The sequence below is a fragment of the Equus caballus genome, chromosome 12 (genome assembly GCF_041296265.1).
Source record: "Equus caballus isolate H_3958 breed thoroughbred chromosome 12, TB-T2T, whole genome shotgun sequence".
NCBI classification, from domain to species: domain Eukaryota; kingdom Metazoa; phylum Chordata; class Mammalia; order Perissodactyla; family Equidae; genus Equus; species Equus caballus.
This window is the reverse complement of record NC_091695.1, coordinates 704,056-717,926: the sequence shown is the minus strand read 5'-3', so window position 1 is coordinate 717,926 and position 13,871 is coordinate 704,056. Positions and strand designations below refer to the sequence as shown.

General features: G+C 46.9%; 1 protein-coding gene and 1 long non-coding RNA gene across 16 annotated transcripts in view; one reads left to right on the top strand and one right to left on the bottom strand.

Annotated features, from left to right (window-relative positions):
• The first annotated feature begins 998 nt into the window (after positions 1-998).
• TCP11L1 (t-complex 11 like 1) overlaps positions 999-13,871 on the top strand; it is a 32,112-nt gene continuing 19,239 nt past the window's right edge. For 4 of the 15 annotated variants that reach the window (XR_001378033.3, XM_023653842.2, XM_014729339.3 and 1 more), the window contains exons 1-5: positions 1,502-1,639; positions 3,785-3,971; positions 8,585-8,717; positions 9,881-10,001; positions 10,961-11,181. Coding sequence is in view for 14 of the 15 variants with exons in the window: in XM_023653842.2 (XP_023509610.1) it covers positions 3,809-3,971; positions 8,585-8,717; positions 9,881-10,001; positions 10,961-11,181 (638 nt within the window). In the remaining variant the exon portion in view is untranslated. Of the gene's footprint in view, positions 1,228-1,250; positions 1,840-3,402; positions 3,572-3,784; positions 3,972-5,876; positions 6,002-8,584; positions 8,718-9,880; positions 10,002-10,960; positions 11,182-13,871 lie in introns of those variants that run through there. The other 11 variants (XM_070229204.1, XM_070229200.1, XM_070229199.1 and 8 more) reach the window with 11 other exon arrangements.
• LOC138916555 (uncharacterized) lies at positions 7,747-9,091 on the bottom strand. Its single transcript, XR_011423802.1, has 2 exons — positions 8,567-9,091; positions 7,747-7,924 (listed from the first exon to the last, which is right to left on the bottom strand). It is a non-coding gene; the product is annotated as an uncharacterized lncRNA (long non-coding RNA).

Below are 13,871 nucleotides of genomic sequence, written 5' to 3'. Positions count from 1 at the left end.
GCGGCCGGGCCAGGCTCGCGCGACCCAGAGCTGGAGGGTCCCTCCTGCGGACCCGCCGCCCCTGCTCTCGGGGCTGGCGCCTCGCTGCTCCGGGGACACCGCGGCCGTCACTGGGATCAGAGGGGCCGCCCAAACCGAAGCGGGCGTGGGCCGCTGCAGGGAGGCGCGGCCGCCCGGGTGGTGGGTGTGACCTCGGCAGCCAACGGCGCCCGGAGCCGACTGCGCCGCTGCGAAACGCGAGGCAGCGTTTAAACGTGCCAGCGGCCGCGGTCCAGCAGCGCAGCCCTTCCTGCGCCTGGCACGCCCCGCGCCGCCCCACTCCCGTCCCTCCCCGCCGCCGGCCTGTGCGCACGGAGACACGGCGCCGCCCCCCGCCCACCCCCCCGCCGCGCGTCCCCGTCCCCGCACGGAGTCACAGCGCCGCCCCCGACCCCCGCCCCGCCGCGCGTCCCCGTCCCCGCACGGAGACACGGCGCCGCCCCCCAACCTCCCCGCCCGCCGCGCGTCCCCGTCCCCGCACGGAGACACGGCGCCGGCCCCCCGCCCACCCCCCGCCGCGCGTCCCCGTCCCCGCACGGAGACACGGCGCCGCCCCCCAACCTCCCCGCCCGCCGCGCGTCCCCGTCCCCGCACGGAGACACGGCGCCGGCCCCCCGCCCACCCCCCGCCGCGCGTCCCTGTCCCCGCACGGAGACACAGCGCCGCCCCCGACCCCCGCCCCGCCGCGCGTCCCCGCACGGAGACACGGCGCCGCCCCCCCGCCGCGCGTCCCCGTCCCCGCACGGAGACACGGCGCCGCCCCCTCGCCGCGCGTCCCCGTGCCCGCACCGAGACACGGCGCCGCCCCCGACCCCGCCGCGCGTCCTCGTCCCCGCACCGAGACACGGCGCCGCCCCCGACCCCGCCGCGCGTCCTCGTCCCCGCACGGAGACACGGCGCCGCCCCCGACCCCGCCGCGCGTCCCCGTGCCCGCACCGAGACACGGCGCCGCCCCCGACCCCGCCGCGCGTCCTCGTCCCCGCACGGAGACACGGCGCCGCCCCCGACCCCGCCGCGCGTCCTCGTCCCCGCACGGAGACACGGCGCCGTCCCCGACCCCGCCGCGCGTCCCCGTGCCCGCACCGAGACACGGCGCCGCCCCCGACCCGGCCGCGCGGGAGGAGCGCCCGCTGCCCGCCCGATCCCCGCCCGGTCCCCGCGCGGCGGGAGGGCGCACGGCCCCGGCAGGTGCGGGCGGGCGCGCGCGCGCAGGCGGGAGGCCGACGTCCCGGGCATCTCGCGGCCTCTCCCGGTCGGTGGGTCCGGCGGTGCTCGGAGCAGGCCCGGCGGGGGCCGCGGCGTAGGGCGGCGCTGACCCGGCTCGAGACCGTGCTCGGGCGCGCCCCGTCGGCCCCGCCGCCGCCCGAACAGTTGTTGACAGCGGAGCCCGGACCTGCCGGTGCGCGGCCCTGAGCGTCGGGGCGCAGAGCCCCTTCCTGTTGCGGAGGGAGAGACCTCTTTGCTGGGAGGCTCTCGTGTCCGGCGCGGGCCGGTGCAGCGCGGAGAGACGGTCTTCGCCGCGAGCGCGAGGAGCTCCTGCCTCGGTTCCCTGCCGGGGCACAGCAGGCGGGTGATCGTTGAATGAATGACTGAGCGCATCGTAAGCAATTGCATGGTTCTCGCTGCGTCCTGTCGCCCTACAGTGGTAGCTGCCGTTTATGGGAAGCCCGTTGTGTGTTAGCTGTTGTTAGGCGCTCTCTGTCGTTTAAACTTCCCCCAAAGCGAAGAGCAGGTAGCTGCATTTTACAGATGGGGAAAGTGAAGTTTCACAGCTAGGAAAGAACCCAAATTGAAACCCAGGTATGTCTGAGGCCGACGCCCAGCCCTCCCACATATACTGACATCACAGGGGTGACACAGCTGTCAACAAACACTTAATGGGGATCTGGGGGATAGACTTATACGTGTGGAGCATTTGTGGCGAATATGGTTGGTCTTGGCCCTTAAGAAGTTAAAAATCTAGGTGGAGGGTTTAAAAAAAAAAGAAAAACTAGCAATTTTACGATCTGGCCCCAACCCGTCTTTCCATCTTCGTCACCTGCCACTTGTTTTTCTGCTTATTTTCATCTGCCTTCACTTGTGCCATTTGAGTGAAATGCCCCCGTTTTCAGCGCCTCTCTCCCTCCAGGTATTTTTTAATTGCGTGCAATCCTGCTCTTTTCAAAAAGACCAGCTCAAATGTCACCTTTTCCGGGTAGGTTATCCCAGCCTCCTTCCAGGCAGAGTTAGTTTCTCCGTCCGCTCTATTCCCTGAGTGATTTCACGCTGCTGTGAAGGCTTAAGTCTCACTCTGTGTCCTTGTAAGCATGCCTGTCTCCCCCTCTGGACCGTTCCTTCTCATTTTTCTTTCCCTATTTAAATAAGCATATTTTGAGTTGGATTTAAGGCAGTGATGGATGCCAGATGTCTGCTCACACGCCCTACAGGGGTTCAGAGAAAGGTGGAAACACCGGTGAGTTTGGGGCTTCAGCCAGATCTTAAAAGGATGGCTTTAGTTTGCTGAGCTGAGCCCTAGAGACCTGGAGATCCTGCCTTTCCTCCTCCCTCTGCAGGGTGAGTTACTTCATCCTTTCTGAGCTCATTCCTAGCACGTGAGGAGGATGAAATTAGAGGTGTTTTTATTTGTCCTTGCTCATAGAATATACTGGTAATGTTATTTTTTGGATCTTGGAGCATTTCCAGAGCCAAATAGGATTTAGGACAGAGAGGAGATGGGTGTCTGGAGTGGGATGTTGGAAGGTAAAGGGGCACGATATTAAAGCAGCCTTCCCACCATAATACAGGCTGAAAATATCAATTCCAGTAACTAAATTTTATTTAATGGAGGTATCTGAAGTTTCAGATAATAATATCAAGCGATTCTTCTCATCTGTCTAATGTGCAGAAGCGAGTCTGCCAAACCTCCCAAAAGCAGTTGACATTTACTTTAATCCATGGATTATCTTCCAGGTGTGTAATGAAATCTAATTAGTTTTTATGAAAATGTTTTGTAGGCTTCAAGTGCTAATAGTACAAATGCTCACTCTTTTCAGTATTGTAAATACGGAAACATTGTCTTCTCCCTTAATTGGAAACAACTTTATTCCTATTCTAATCAGCAGCTAAAAAAGTTAAAACCCCTCCCAGCCACATGTATTGTGATTGTGTGCAACTTTCTGTCTTACCATCTTTTCCTGCTGACTGGCAAGGAGTTAATAAAGATATTTGCCCCACACATTCTTCTTAAAATTCTGTCTTCTGTCTGTCATCCCAGGGATCTCATCCACGTAATAGGGCCAGGGAACCAGCCCCTCAGCCCAGCGTCTTCACTTGGAAGCCTGATTAAAAGCATTATTTCCAAAGAGTTTTCCTATCCGCTTTCAGGAATGAAAGTAAAGAACAGAAGAATTGAATCATCCTTTGGTTAAAATAGAAGCGGGCAGTTAGCGGTGTTCTCTCCTACCAGTCCGCGGCCCGTGCGCTCATGCACGGTCCTCGTGGTCCTCAGGAGTGGGCAGACACTTAGACTCGCTACTCTCCATCTCAGGTGCAGGTTCGTAATTTGATGGAGGATCGGTGTCATTTGACAGATGCCTGTTGAATCACTGAAGTAGAATGTTATAGCTGGATAAGATCTTAGCAAGCCCATTTCTTTTGCAGATGAGAAAACTGAAACCAGAGAGATTAACGGATTCGCCGTGAGTCACCCCCTGCTGGGTAATGACAGAGCTGGAGCGCTTCAGTTCATTTTTTTTTTCTTTCCTAGGAAAGTGAATAAACTTAATTGAGAATGTCTGAAAACCTTGACAAGTCCAATATAAATGAAGCAGGAAAGTCAAAATCAAATGATTCTGAGCAAGGCCTTGAAGATGCTGTGGAAAGTTCTGAAGGAGCTTTACAGAAAAAAATAAAGTCGGGCTCTGCCAGCACCCAAGGAGCGCAGAGACCTCCCTGTAAGCAAACCTGACTGTGGCCAGAAGCAACGTTGTTTCAGATGAGATTTTTATGAGGCTTCCTTGTACAGGGGGCCCTGGGCTGGGTTCCAGTAATATGAGGATACTGCCAATAATTAGCATTTGAGAAGACCAACAGTTTCTCAGCTAGCAACCCAGTCACTTGTGGGTTTTCAAATCCGTGAGAAATTAAAATTTTAGAGTATGTCCAGAATGTGCATGTGTCCCAGCAGTCTGTGACTTTCCAATTTCTCTGAAGTGTTCCGAGAAGTAGGAGGGCGGAGTGCAAATTGCACTTTTAATTAAAAGTGTTTGAAAAGTCTGAGGCAGGTTCCAGCCAGGACTGTGCTTGTGTAGGTTAAAAAAAAAAGCAATTTTTGAATGTGAGTGAGTTCCCCACACCCTGACTTCACTGCCTGGGGCTTAGTGCCCACGAGGTTGAGGGTTCGCTTTGCTGAAAGCGGGCGAGGAAGTCATTTCAGCTCCCTGGCACAGGCAGGCCTCGCCCGTGCAAGGGCGGCCGTTTCTGCGTGTATTCCCGGCAGTGCCCCGACTCGTCGTCTGTTAAGAATACTTAGCCTTTTTGAAGTGAGTCCAAAAATGAAACTTTTCAGAGTGTCATAGTCTAAGAATGTCAGGGTTGATGTTATCTCTTTAAAGTGCGGATGATCAGTAATGCTTTACATTTGGAAGAAGTACACACATTTTTGGGTTTGAGGTGTGTTTCTTTTAAAATGATTAAAGCCTTTCTGGGGTAATTTATTAGTCGACATAGTATTCTTATAGCAAACATCAGCAGACCCCCTTTTATTGTGGTTTATTATAACACAGATTTACACTACTCAGTGAAATTGTGCTGTTAGTAACAGGCTGCCGGGCATGTGTTAGGCCTGGTCTCCCACATGTATGGTTAGAAAGCTTCTATTTTCTCATTTTTAAAATGAGGAAAATACACTTATCTCTTCGAGTGGATGTAAAGATTAAATGAATTCATGTAAAGCATTTAGAACAGTGCTTGGCACATTGTAAATGCTTGATAAACATTAGTTGTTAAAAATACTGCTACTAACATGTCATCTGTTGCATTTGAAGACACCAAGACTGCTTGCCCTAATGTGGATGTGCATGACTAACACGGTAGTTTTACCATCTACAATTTCTGATAAAGGAGGACCTTTGGTTTAGATCTCAGTCATTCTTTGATGGATGGCCTTGCCCTTCACATCCTGTCATTCTGATGCCATGAGTCCAAATTAATGCAAGCCAGCCCTAGACTATGATACCTGAAATTGTATGTCGTTATATCCTTAAGGCAAGAATACTTATCCTGGGACCCGTGATCAAGTGTTAGGGAATCCAGGAACAGCCAAAAAAAGTGTATCAACATCTGGGTGTATATGCGTTTTTCTAGGAAGAAGGTCACGGAAGCTTTTGTTAAATTCTCATAGAGGTGCACACCGAAGTGAGGCTTAAAATCAGTGCGCTAAAATATTCCTCGGTCTTTCCTGCTCCTTCTCCTTGTAGGGAGGTGGGGGACTGTGGGCCCAGTGGTAAAGCTAAGACCCCATAGTCTGGGGACTAGGTCGGGAGGCATGACTGGACACATAGAATGTAAATAAGAATTTACAAAATGGGACGTTTCCTCCAAACTGTGTACATGTATAGCTGCTGAGTTTAAAGTAACTCCAAAATCACATCTGGAATTAAACAAATTAAAATGTAAATAGTAAAAGGATAACCTTTAGTCTTGCAAGTTATAATACAGAGTAATTTTTTTTTTTTTGGTAAGGAAGATTCACTCTGAGCTAACATCTGTTGCCAATTTTCCTCTCGTTTTTTTTTTACTTGAGAAAGTTTTGCCCTGAGCTAACACCTGTGCCAATCTTCTTCTATTTTGTATGTGAGATGCCACCAGAGCATGGTTTGACCAGTGGTGTAGTTCCACACCTGGGGTCTGAACCCTCGAACTCAGGCTGCTGAAGCAGAGTGTGCTGGACTTAACCACTACAACACAGGGCCAGCCCCACAGGGTAATATTTTAACAGTAGAATTGCTATTGGTAACTATGATATTGTGATTTATAATAAATATATATTTGGTTTTCATCCCATTTCTGGCACCAAACTCCTAAAACTGTTGGAATTTCCTAAGTAATGAGAACTATAAAGGTATTTCTTAATATGCTAATGAAGTGACTTTTGGAAAGCCCCTGGGTAACCTGAGGAAGGGGACTTGCCAGGGGACCCAACCATGTGATTCAAGGGTTAGAATTTTAGTCCCACTCGGACCTCAGGGAGAGGAGAGGGGCTGAAGGTGGACTCAGTCACCAGTGGCCAAGGATTTAATCCAAAATGCCTGGGTGATGAAGCCTCCATGAGAACCCAAAAGGGTGGGGTTCAGAGAGCTTCCAAAGTGGTGAACACGCGGAGGCGCTGGGAGGGGGCCTGGGAGCTCCGCGCCCTTTCCCCAGACCTCGCCCTGGGCACCTCTTCCATCTGGCTGGTCCTGAGTCACATCCTTTTATAATAAACCAGGAATCTAGTAGGTAAAATGTTTCTCTGAATTCTGCAAGCTGGTCTAGCAGATTAATCGAACCCGAGGAGGAGGTCATGGGCACCTCCAGTCTATAGCCAGTTGGTCAGAAGCTCAGGTGACAACCTGCACTTGTGACTGGCATCTGAATTGAGGGCAGTCTTGTGGGGCTGAGCCCTTAACCTGTGGGGTCTGACCCTATTTCCTGATAGATGGTGTCAGAGTGGAGTTGAATTGTAGGACCGCTGACTGGTATCTGAAAAGGGCTTAATGGTGTGGAGAAAAACCCTCTCCTAATCTGAGGTGGTGATTTAATTCTAAAAGGTAATCTGTTCTTTAAACAGAGAGATCCTTAGAGGAAGGATCAGGAACTCTAACTCAATAATGTTTCCTCTGAGATCCTCTATTTCTGTATGCTTTAATTCTCTGCTCACAAAGCACCTTCTGCTCTAGCATTCAATCATCTCATTGACCAGTAAAAGTGCTGTATTCAGATGAAAATCATCAATTGCTGTTCCAGGTAATATCTCCCATTTAGCATTTTGGTTTATTCCATAAAATCCTTGTGAGTTTATTAGTATATCACAGTCATCCTTAGATAAATGGATGACACTGAGCTCCAGCATTTCTAAAGCTATGACTAGACTTTGAATTGCGGGTCCCTGTCTTCCGTCAGTCAGTTGTTGAGTGTTACTAGCCACTGTTGCTGGGTGCAGACTGTGCATCAGGGGCCCAGCAGTGAACCAGGCACATCCCACGTGGTCTCTGTCCTCACGCAGCTTGCAGTTGAGTAAGGAAGACGAAGTTTCCACACAGCGTATAACTTCTGTGGGTCAGCTTTACCCACTGCCTCGACAGGAGCTGTTGGGGTCACATTTGCCATCTGCCCTCCGTAAGTGTCCATCCACTCGTGTGACTGGAAGCATCTATTTAGAATGTGTAGACCTGGGGCCGGCCCAGTGGCACAGCAGTTAAGTGCACACGTTCCGCAGCCCGGGGTTCACTAGTTCAGATCCCGGGGGCAGACATGGCACCGCTTGGCACATCATGCTGTGGTGGCGTCCCACATATAAAGTGGAGGAAGATGGGCACAGATATTAGCTCAGGGCCAGTCTTCCTCAGCAAAAAGAGGAGGATTGGTAGCAGTTAGCTCAAGGCTAATCGTCCTCAAAAAAAAAAAAAAAACCCAACAGCTTTATGGAGGTATAATTGGTATACAAAAAACACACATACTTAATCATAGACTTTTTAAGAATAGGAATTACTCTTTGTTCCTTGGCTCAGAACACCTGGGGAATATGAGCACTTTCTTTCTGGCAGATAAATTTCAAGCTTGATCAAAAGAAAGAGAACGGAGACCAGTTAGGAGGCTCTGGCAGCCGCTGGTAGAGAAGTCGAGTCTGGACTTGGAGACCAGGGCACTGGAAAGGAGAAAGCAGAGGCGACTTTAAGTTTTTGATTCTGTGGCCTTCACTCTACAAAATTCTGTGTCCCCCACCCTCTGCTTTGTTCACTGGTCAGCTGCAGAACTCTCACATTGTGTCTTAGAATTCCAGACAGGGTGGTGGCTTTAGCGTTGTGTAAATAGCGCCTGGCGCCCCAAAGCTCTCAGGGCTGTCTTAATGTGGGGGATTCATTCGTGGCACAGGCTAGCGTGGAGCAAAAGGTCAGCTGTGATGGGAGCAGAAGGAGCCCTTAGATCTGGCGTCTCCTTTTGTTCCTTTGGGACAGACAGGAGGCAAAGGGATTAGAAGATAAACCCTCAGCTTGTGGGGAAGTTGATAGTCTGGAACTTAAAGTTTTCCTAAGTCTCAGTTTATTGTAATCGTCTTCCATTGACCAGTCTTAGTGAAAAACTGATGTTTTGAGTATTGTAAATGATCTCTGCTTTTAGGATTCTGGGTTAAAAGAAAGCATGAATATGAAATAGGTAAAATTCTGTTGTTTGAAATTGCCAGAACATTTGCATAAATGGAGGCTGACTGACAGTATTAGCTGGTACTAAAACCACTGCCTTCTCCCCGTTTTAATAGAAGCTCTAATCCAGAGAAGCAATCTCTTACGTTGGGTTTTTGTTGCAGCTAGCCCTCCTCGATTTGTGACGGTGGAAGAACTTGTGGAGACAGCGAAAGGAGTCACGAACATGGCTCTCGCCCATGAAATTGTCGTAAACGGCAACTTTCGGATTAAACCCGTTGAGTTACCAGAAGACAGGTCAGTGGCTGCTGAGTCATCTTGTTAGGGGGCACTCCCGCTCCTCAGTTCTGGCAGTGTTTTCTTCATTTGATGTCAGTATGTTCACGTGTATTTTTCCTTTTGTATGCTGTTGCTGAAAAGTATTTCTTATATTAGGAATTATTAGAGTTTGAAAGTGGATCTGGGGACACTGATCCTTCAAAATGTAAATAAAAGGTCTGGAAATCTCCTGTAGAAATGTTTTCTGTCAGGTTCTTCCTACTCCCTGGGATTTCGCGGCCTCATCTTGTGTCTTCATTGTGTGTTTCATTCGTGTCTTCGTTGTAACTACCACACTGTACTGTGGTTGTCAGTTTAATTGTATTCTTCACCAGACTGTAAACTACAAAGACAAGGACTGTGCGTCATTCTCTGTATCCCTAGCAGCTGGCACGCATCATATTGAATCTAAAATTCTATTGATTGTAAGGTGTACCTTTTAAAATGGATTGTCATGAGAAAGAAAAAACATTGTGAAAGTGCCATGAGAAACTGTGGGATTCTGTTAACAAAGGAGGAGGAGTGGCTGCTGGGTGGGCAAGCTATGGTGTCTACCACACGAGGCTTTTTAGTAGGACTTTGCAAACAGTTTTTATATGTTCTTCAAAGATAGTACTTTTTCACATTAATAATAAAGAATTATTTGTTTTGCTCTCATAACATAAAGACTAGTTTTAATGAGATGTTATATGTAAGTTGTTATAGCTTGGTACCTAATTAACAGTTGTCCCATATATCACATTTGGAATAGGATATTTTTAGGAGATAAAGTCCTGCAACCCTATATACATGCTGAGCTATCATCTTAAACTACTTAATCATAAATACCTTAGGAAACTTGCTGGTATCAGGGGAAAATTAACAGCTCTGAACTTTGCAAGATTCTTTTTATCATATGGCACTGACTAATGTCATCTGTCGAATTAGTTGAAAGTTACTCTTTTCAAGAGATACTTATTGAAATAAATCACTAATTAAAAATAATGTATGTGATTGGCTTAAGTATGTCTGGGAAATCTTTCCTTCATCCAAATTATCTTAAAAATTTCTCATCCAAAACCCATAGAATTTCTGCTTTTTGAAAGTGCTTTGAGACTCAGACGTTTTTGCTTTTTTTGTTTGTTTGTCTCATTTGCCTCCAGCTTGGAGAAGAGGGTAAAGGATATTGTCCATAAGGCTTTTTGGGATTGCCTGAGTGTCCAGCTAAGTGAAGACCCCCCAGCCTATGACCACGCCATCAAACTGCTTGGAGAGATCAAAGAGGTGAGGGCGGAGCACAGTGTGCCGCTGGCCTGCTGTGTCAGGAGTCTTTACCCAACCGCTCTGTGTCTCTGTGCTGAAGACTTTAAAGAAATCAAAGGATTGGGAAGTTAAATTACTTGCCCAAATCTCAGTGTAGAGTATTTTTGGCTTTATGCCCTTTTTAAAATTCCAAATGAGCTGTGATAACCTGAAGACATTACTCTTGTAAATGAAGAAAAGGTTCATATTTTTAAAAATATAATTATTTAAAGAAAAAAATTTCTTTAAACAAAATATTTTACAAAATATAAATGATTTATAAAATTTTTAGTAGGTATGGACATTTTCAATTTATAATGGCCAAAAACTGACTCAGTCTGTGGGACGGAGAAGGCCAGGGCTGCTTCCGCAGTGCCTCTAGAAAGAGTATCGGAGAAGCGCTGTGTCCCGGACATCGGCATCTGTGGGTGGTTCACAGTAATTCATGTGTTTTCCTTTTCTTTTTTTTTTTTTCAAAGATTTTATTTTTTCCTTTTTCTCCCCAAAGTCCCCCGGTACATAGTTGTATATTCTTTGTTGTGGGTCCTTCTAGTTGTGGCATGTGGGACGCTGCCTCAGTGTGGTTTGATGAGCAGTGCCATGTCCACGCCCAGGATTCGAACGAACGAAACACTGCGCCGCCTGCAGCGGAGCACGCGAACTTAACCACTCGGCCACGGGGCCAGCCCCTCCTTTTCTCACTTTTAACAGTTTTTTGTTCTTGTGTCCAGTTGATTGCTACCTGGAGCTTAAATAGCTAGTGTAAATGATTTGTAAACATGTTTTTCTGTAGATTTGTTGAATAAGAGGTGAAAGTATGTATAACATTACAGTAACAATTGGTGAGCCCTTAATTTGGATAGTTTTAAATTCCTTTACATATAATCAAAAATGATGTCTGACTAAGAACCTTTGATTAAATTGCCTGTGCTCTCTTGCAGACTCTCTTATCTTTCCTGCTGCCTGGTCACACCAGACTGAGAAACCAGATAAGAGAAGTCTTGGATCTGGATCTGATACAGCAGGAGGCAGAGCATGGGGCCCTAGACATTTCCAAGCTGGCAGAATTCATCATTGGCATGATGGGTACACTGTGTGCACCTGCTCGAGATGAGGAAGTAAACAAACTCAAGGACATTAAGGAAATAGTGCCCCTTTTCAGGTATGGGAATTGTGTTAATTGCCTTCAGTGTACCTAAAAGACAAAGCCTGTCTCCAAGTTGAAACTTCTTGAGTGTACATATTCGTGCGTTAAAAGAAAAATTTAAAAAGCCAACATTTTGTAAAATACAGAAAAGTAGAAAGGAGAAAATCCATCCGTAATTTTACCATCCAAAGACACGATTGCTGTTATATTGATATGTATTTTTTTAGTTTTGTTTCCCATAATATTTTATTTGAAAGATTCCAAACCTACATACAGAAAAGTTGCAAAAACAGCACAATCAACACTCATATATCCTTTACATAGATCTACCAGTTTTTAACATTCTGTCAATTTGCTTTATCTTTTTACATATATGTGAGTATGTACTCATATGCGTATACTTTTCCCCCTGAACCTTCTGAGGGTTAATGGCAGACTTTGTGACATTTCACCCTTAAATATTTCAGCAAGTACCTCCTAAGAATGTGGACATTCTCCTACATAATCAAAACACAACCAAGACATTCAAGAAATTTAACATTAATATAATCCTATGAACTAACGTATAGTCCATTTTCACTTCATTTAGTCTTTTGAATGTTTATTTTTAAATATATATAATTTTGATGAAATTTAGATAATTTTTATGCCAACATGGGCAAAGGATTGACATGATACTGCTTGAGAATTTAGACTTTTAGTTAACTGCTTCACTCTGTTTCCTGTGAACAGGTAAAGACGTTATATATCAAAATGCTAGTAGGCAACATTGCTTATGGGGAAAATGACCTCTAATTGGTAAACTGCAACTGAACTGAAAGGAATGATGATGAACTGTAAATACTGGGTGGGACACCGTGCTTTGCACTAGGAGTGGGATCACTGGGGTAACTGGGCACGCCTCCCTGGAGACCCTGGAAGCTGAGCCATAGAGCTGTTGCCAAATACATCGGGACAGGAGGCCTCTGGGCCAGGTGCGCCCTCACGTCTGCGGTGTCTGCTCTTGGAGAGGACTGCTTGGTGCTGCCCTGTCGGCAAACTGAACAGACGATGCCAGGCCTGTGGCTGCTGGTCGTCTCGTGAGCCTGCACGTCCAGTTGAACTGAAGGAGACCTCCTGGTGTGCATTGCAGGCCTGGCTTTCTTTGCTAACACTATATCCCAATCATTTCACTTATTTTTTAATTGAAAGTGTCATTGAGGTAATTATATATTCACATGGAGTTGTAAGAAATAACAGTACACTTCATCCAGTTTCCGCCCGTGGGGGCATTTCACAAAACTGTAGTATATCACAACGAAGATATTGACATTGATACAATCCACTGATCTGTTTAGATTTCCTGTTTTATTTGTACAATTGGTGTGTGTAGTAGATTAACTTTTGTACAGTTTTATCACCTAAGTTGGTGTATCCATTACCACATTCAAGATACTGAACAGTTCCAACACCACAGGGCTCTCTTGCATTGCCCTTTTATAATGTCAGCCTTAGAAACAAAACAGCCAGTTATTTTACCAGCAAAATGAGTTTATTCGGGATTAGGCAAAGAATCGCAATTCAGGATGTGCCATGCTATGGCAGACCATAAGCAAATCCAGCAATCAAAGGGGAAGAATGTTATTTTATAGGGAAAAAGGAAGAATTTGGGAGGGGTTATTTTGAACAAAAGTCCATTGGAGAAAAGCGAGAGTTCAGGGTTGTGATGATTTCTCATTGGCTGAGTTGCTGGGGTAGTCGATTTCTGTTTGGGGGTGCAATGTACATTTCTTCCTGTAATTAACAATTCTTTCCTGTTGAGGACTTCTGTTGGGGTCTGTAATTGACTGTCTTTCCTGTAATTGATCTGGAGTCCATGGGACCTCCCCCCCCACTGCCTCTGGACTCCATCGTAGATGAGGTTTCCCATTATTATTTTCACGATAACCAACTTGTGATTTCTTTCAATTCCCCATAAGCATTTTCAGTGGTTGCAAAATCTTCATTTGCATAGATATAATTATTTCTCTGTTGAGGTGGACAATTAGATTATGTATAATTATATACTGTTTAACCCTGCAGTTTTTTTGTGTATTTTAGGTTATTTCCTAAAGCTAGCTTCTCAAGGGGCCAGCCCTGTGGCCAAGTGGTTAAGTTCCCATGCTCTGCTTTGGCAGCCCAGGGTTTCACCCGTTCTGATCCTGGGCGCGGACATGGCACCACTCATCAGGCCATGCTCAGGCAGCGTCCCACGTAGCACAAGCAGAGGGACCTACAACTAGATATACAACTATGTACTGGGCGGCTTTGGGGGGAAGAAGAAAAAACAGCTAGGTTCTTAAAATGGGTTTACTGTGTCAGAGGATCATGAACAGTCTTAAGACTCATTGCACGTTACCAACTTGCTTTAGAAAAGTTTTATAGGCAAAAAAAGTCTCTTTCATTTCCAGCTTTCTTGATATCATTATGATATCAATGTTCATTGCATACAGAAATGCCCTGCATTGTATACCTCAGAGTTTGGACAGAGCATTGAAAAGCCCTCCTAAAAATAGTTTTGATTTGTTCCTTCATTTAGCAAGCTCTTACTGAGCACCTCTTATGTGCTATGCATGGTGCTAGACATTAGATATGAAATAGTCAGTAAAAGCTTTAATCCAGCGAGGATAGATGAGGAATTCCTGGGAAGAGGGTCCTCTGGGGAAATGGCTGGTAGCAAACTCAAC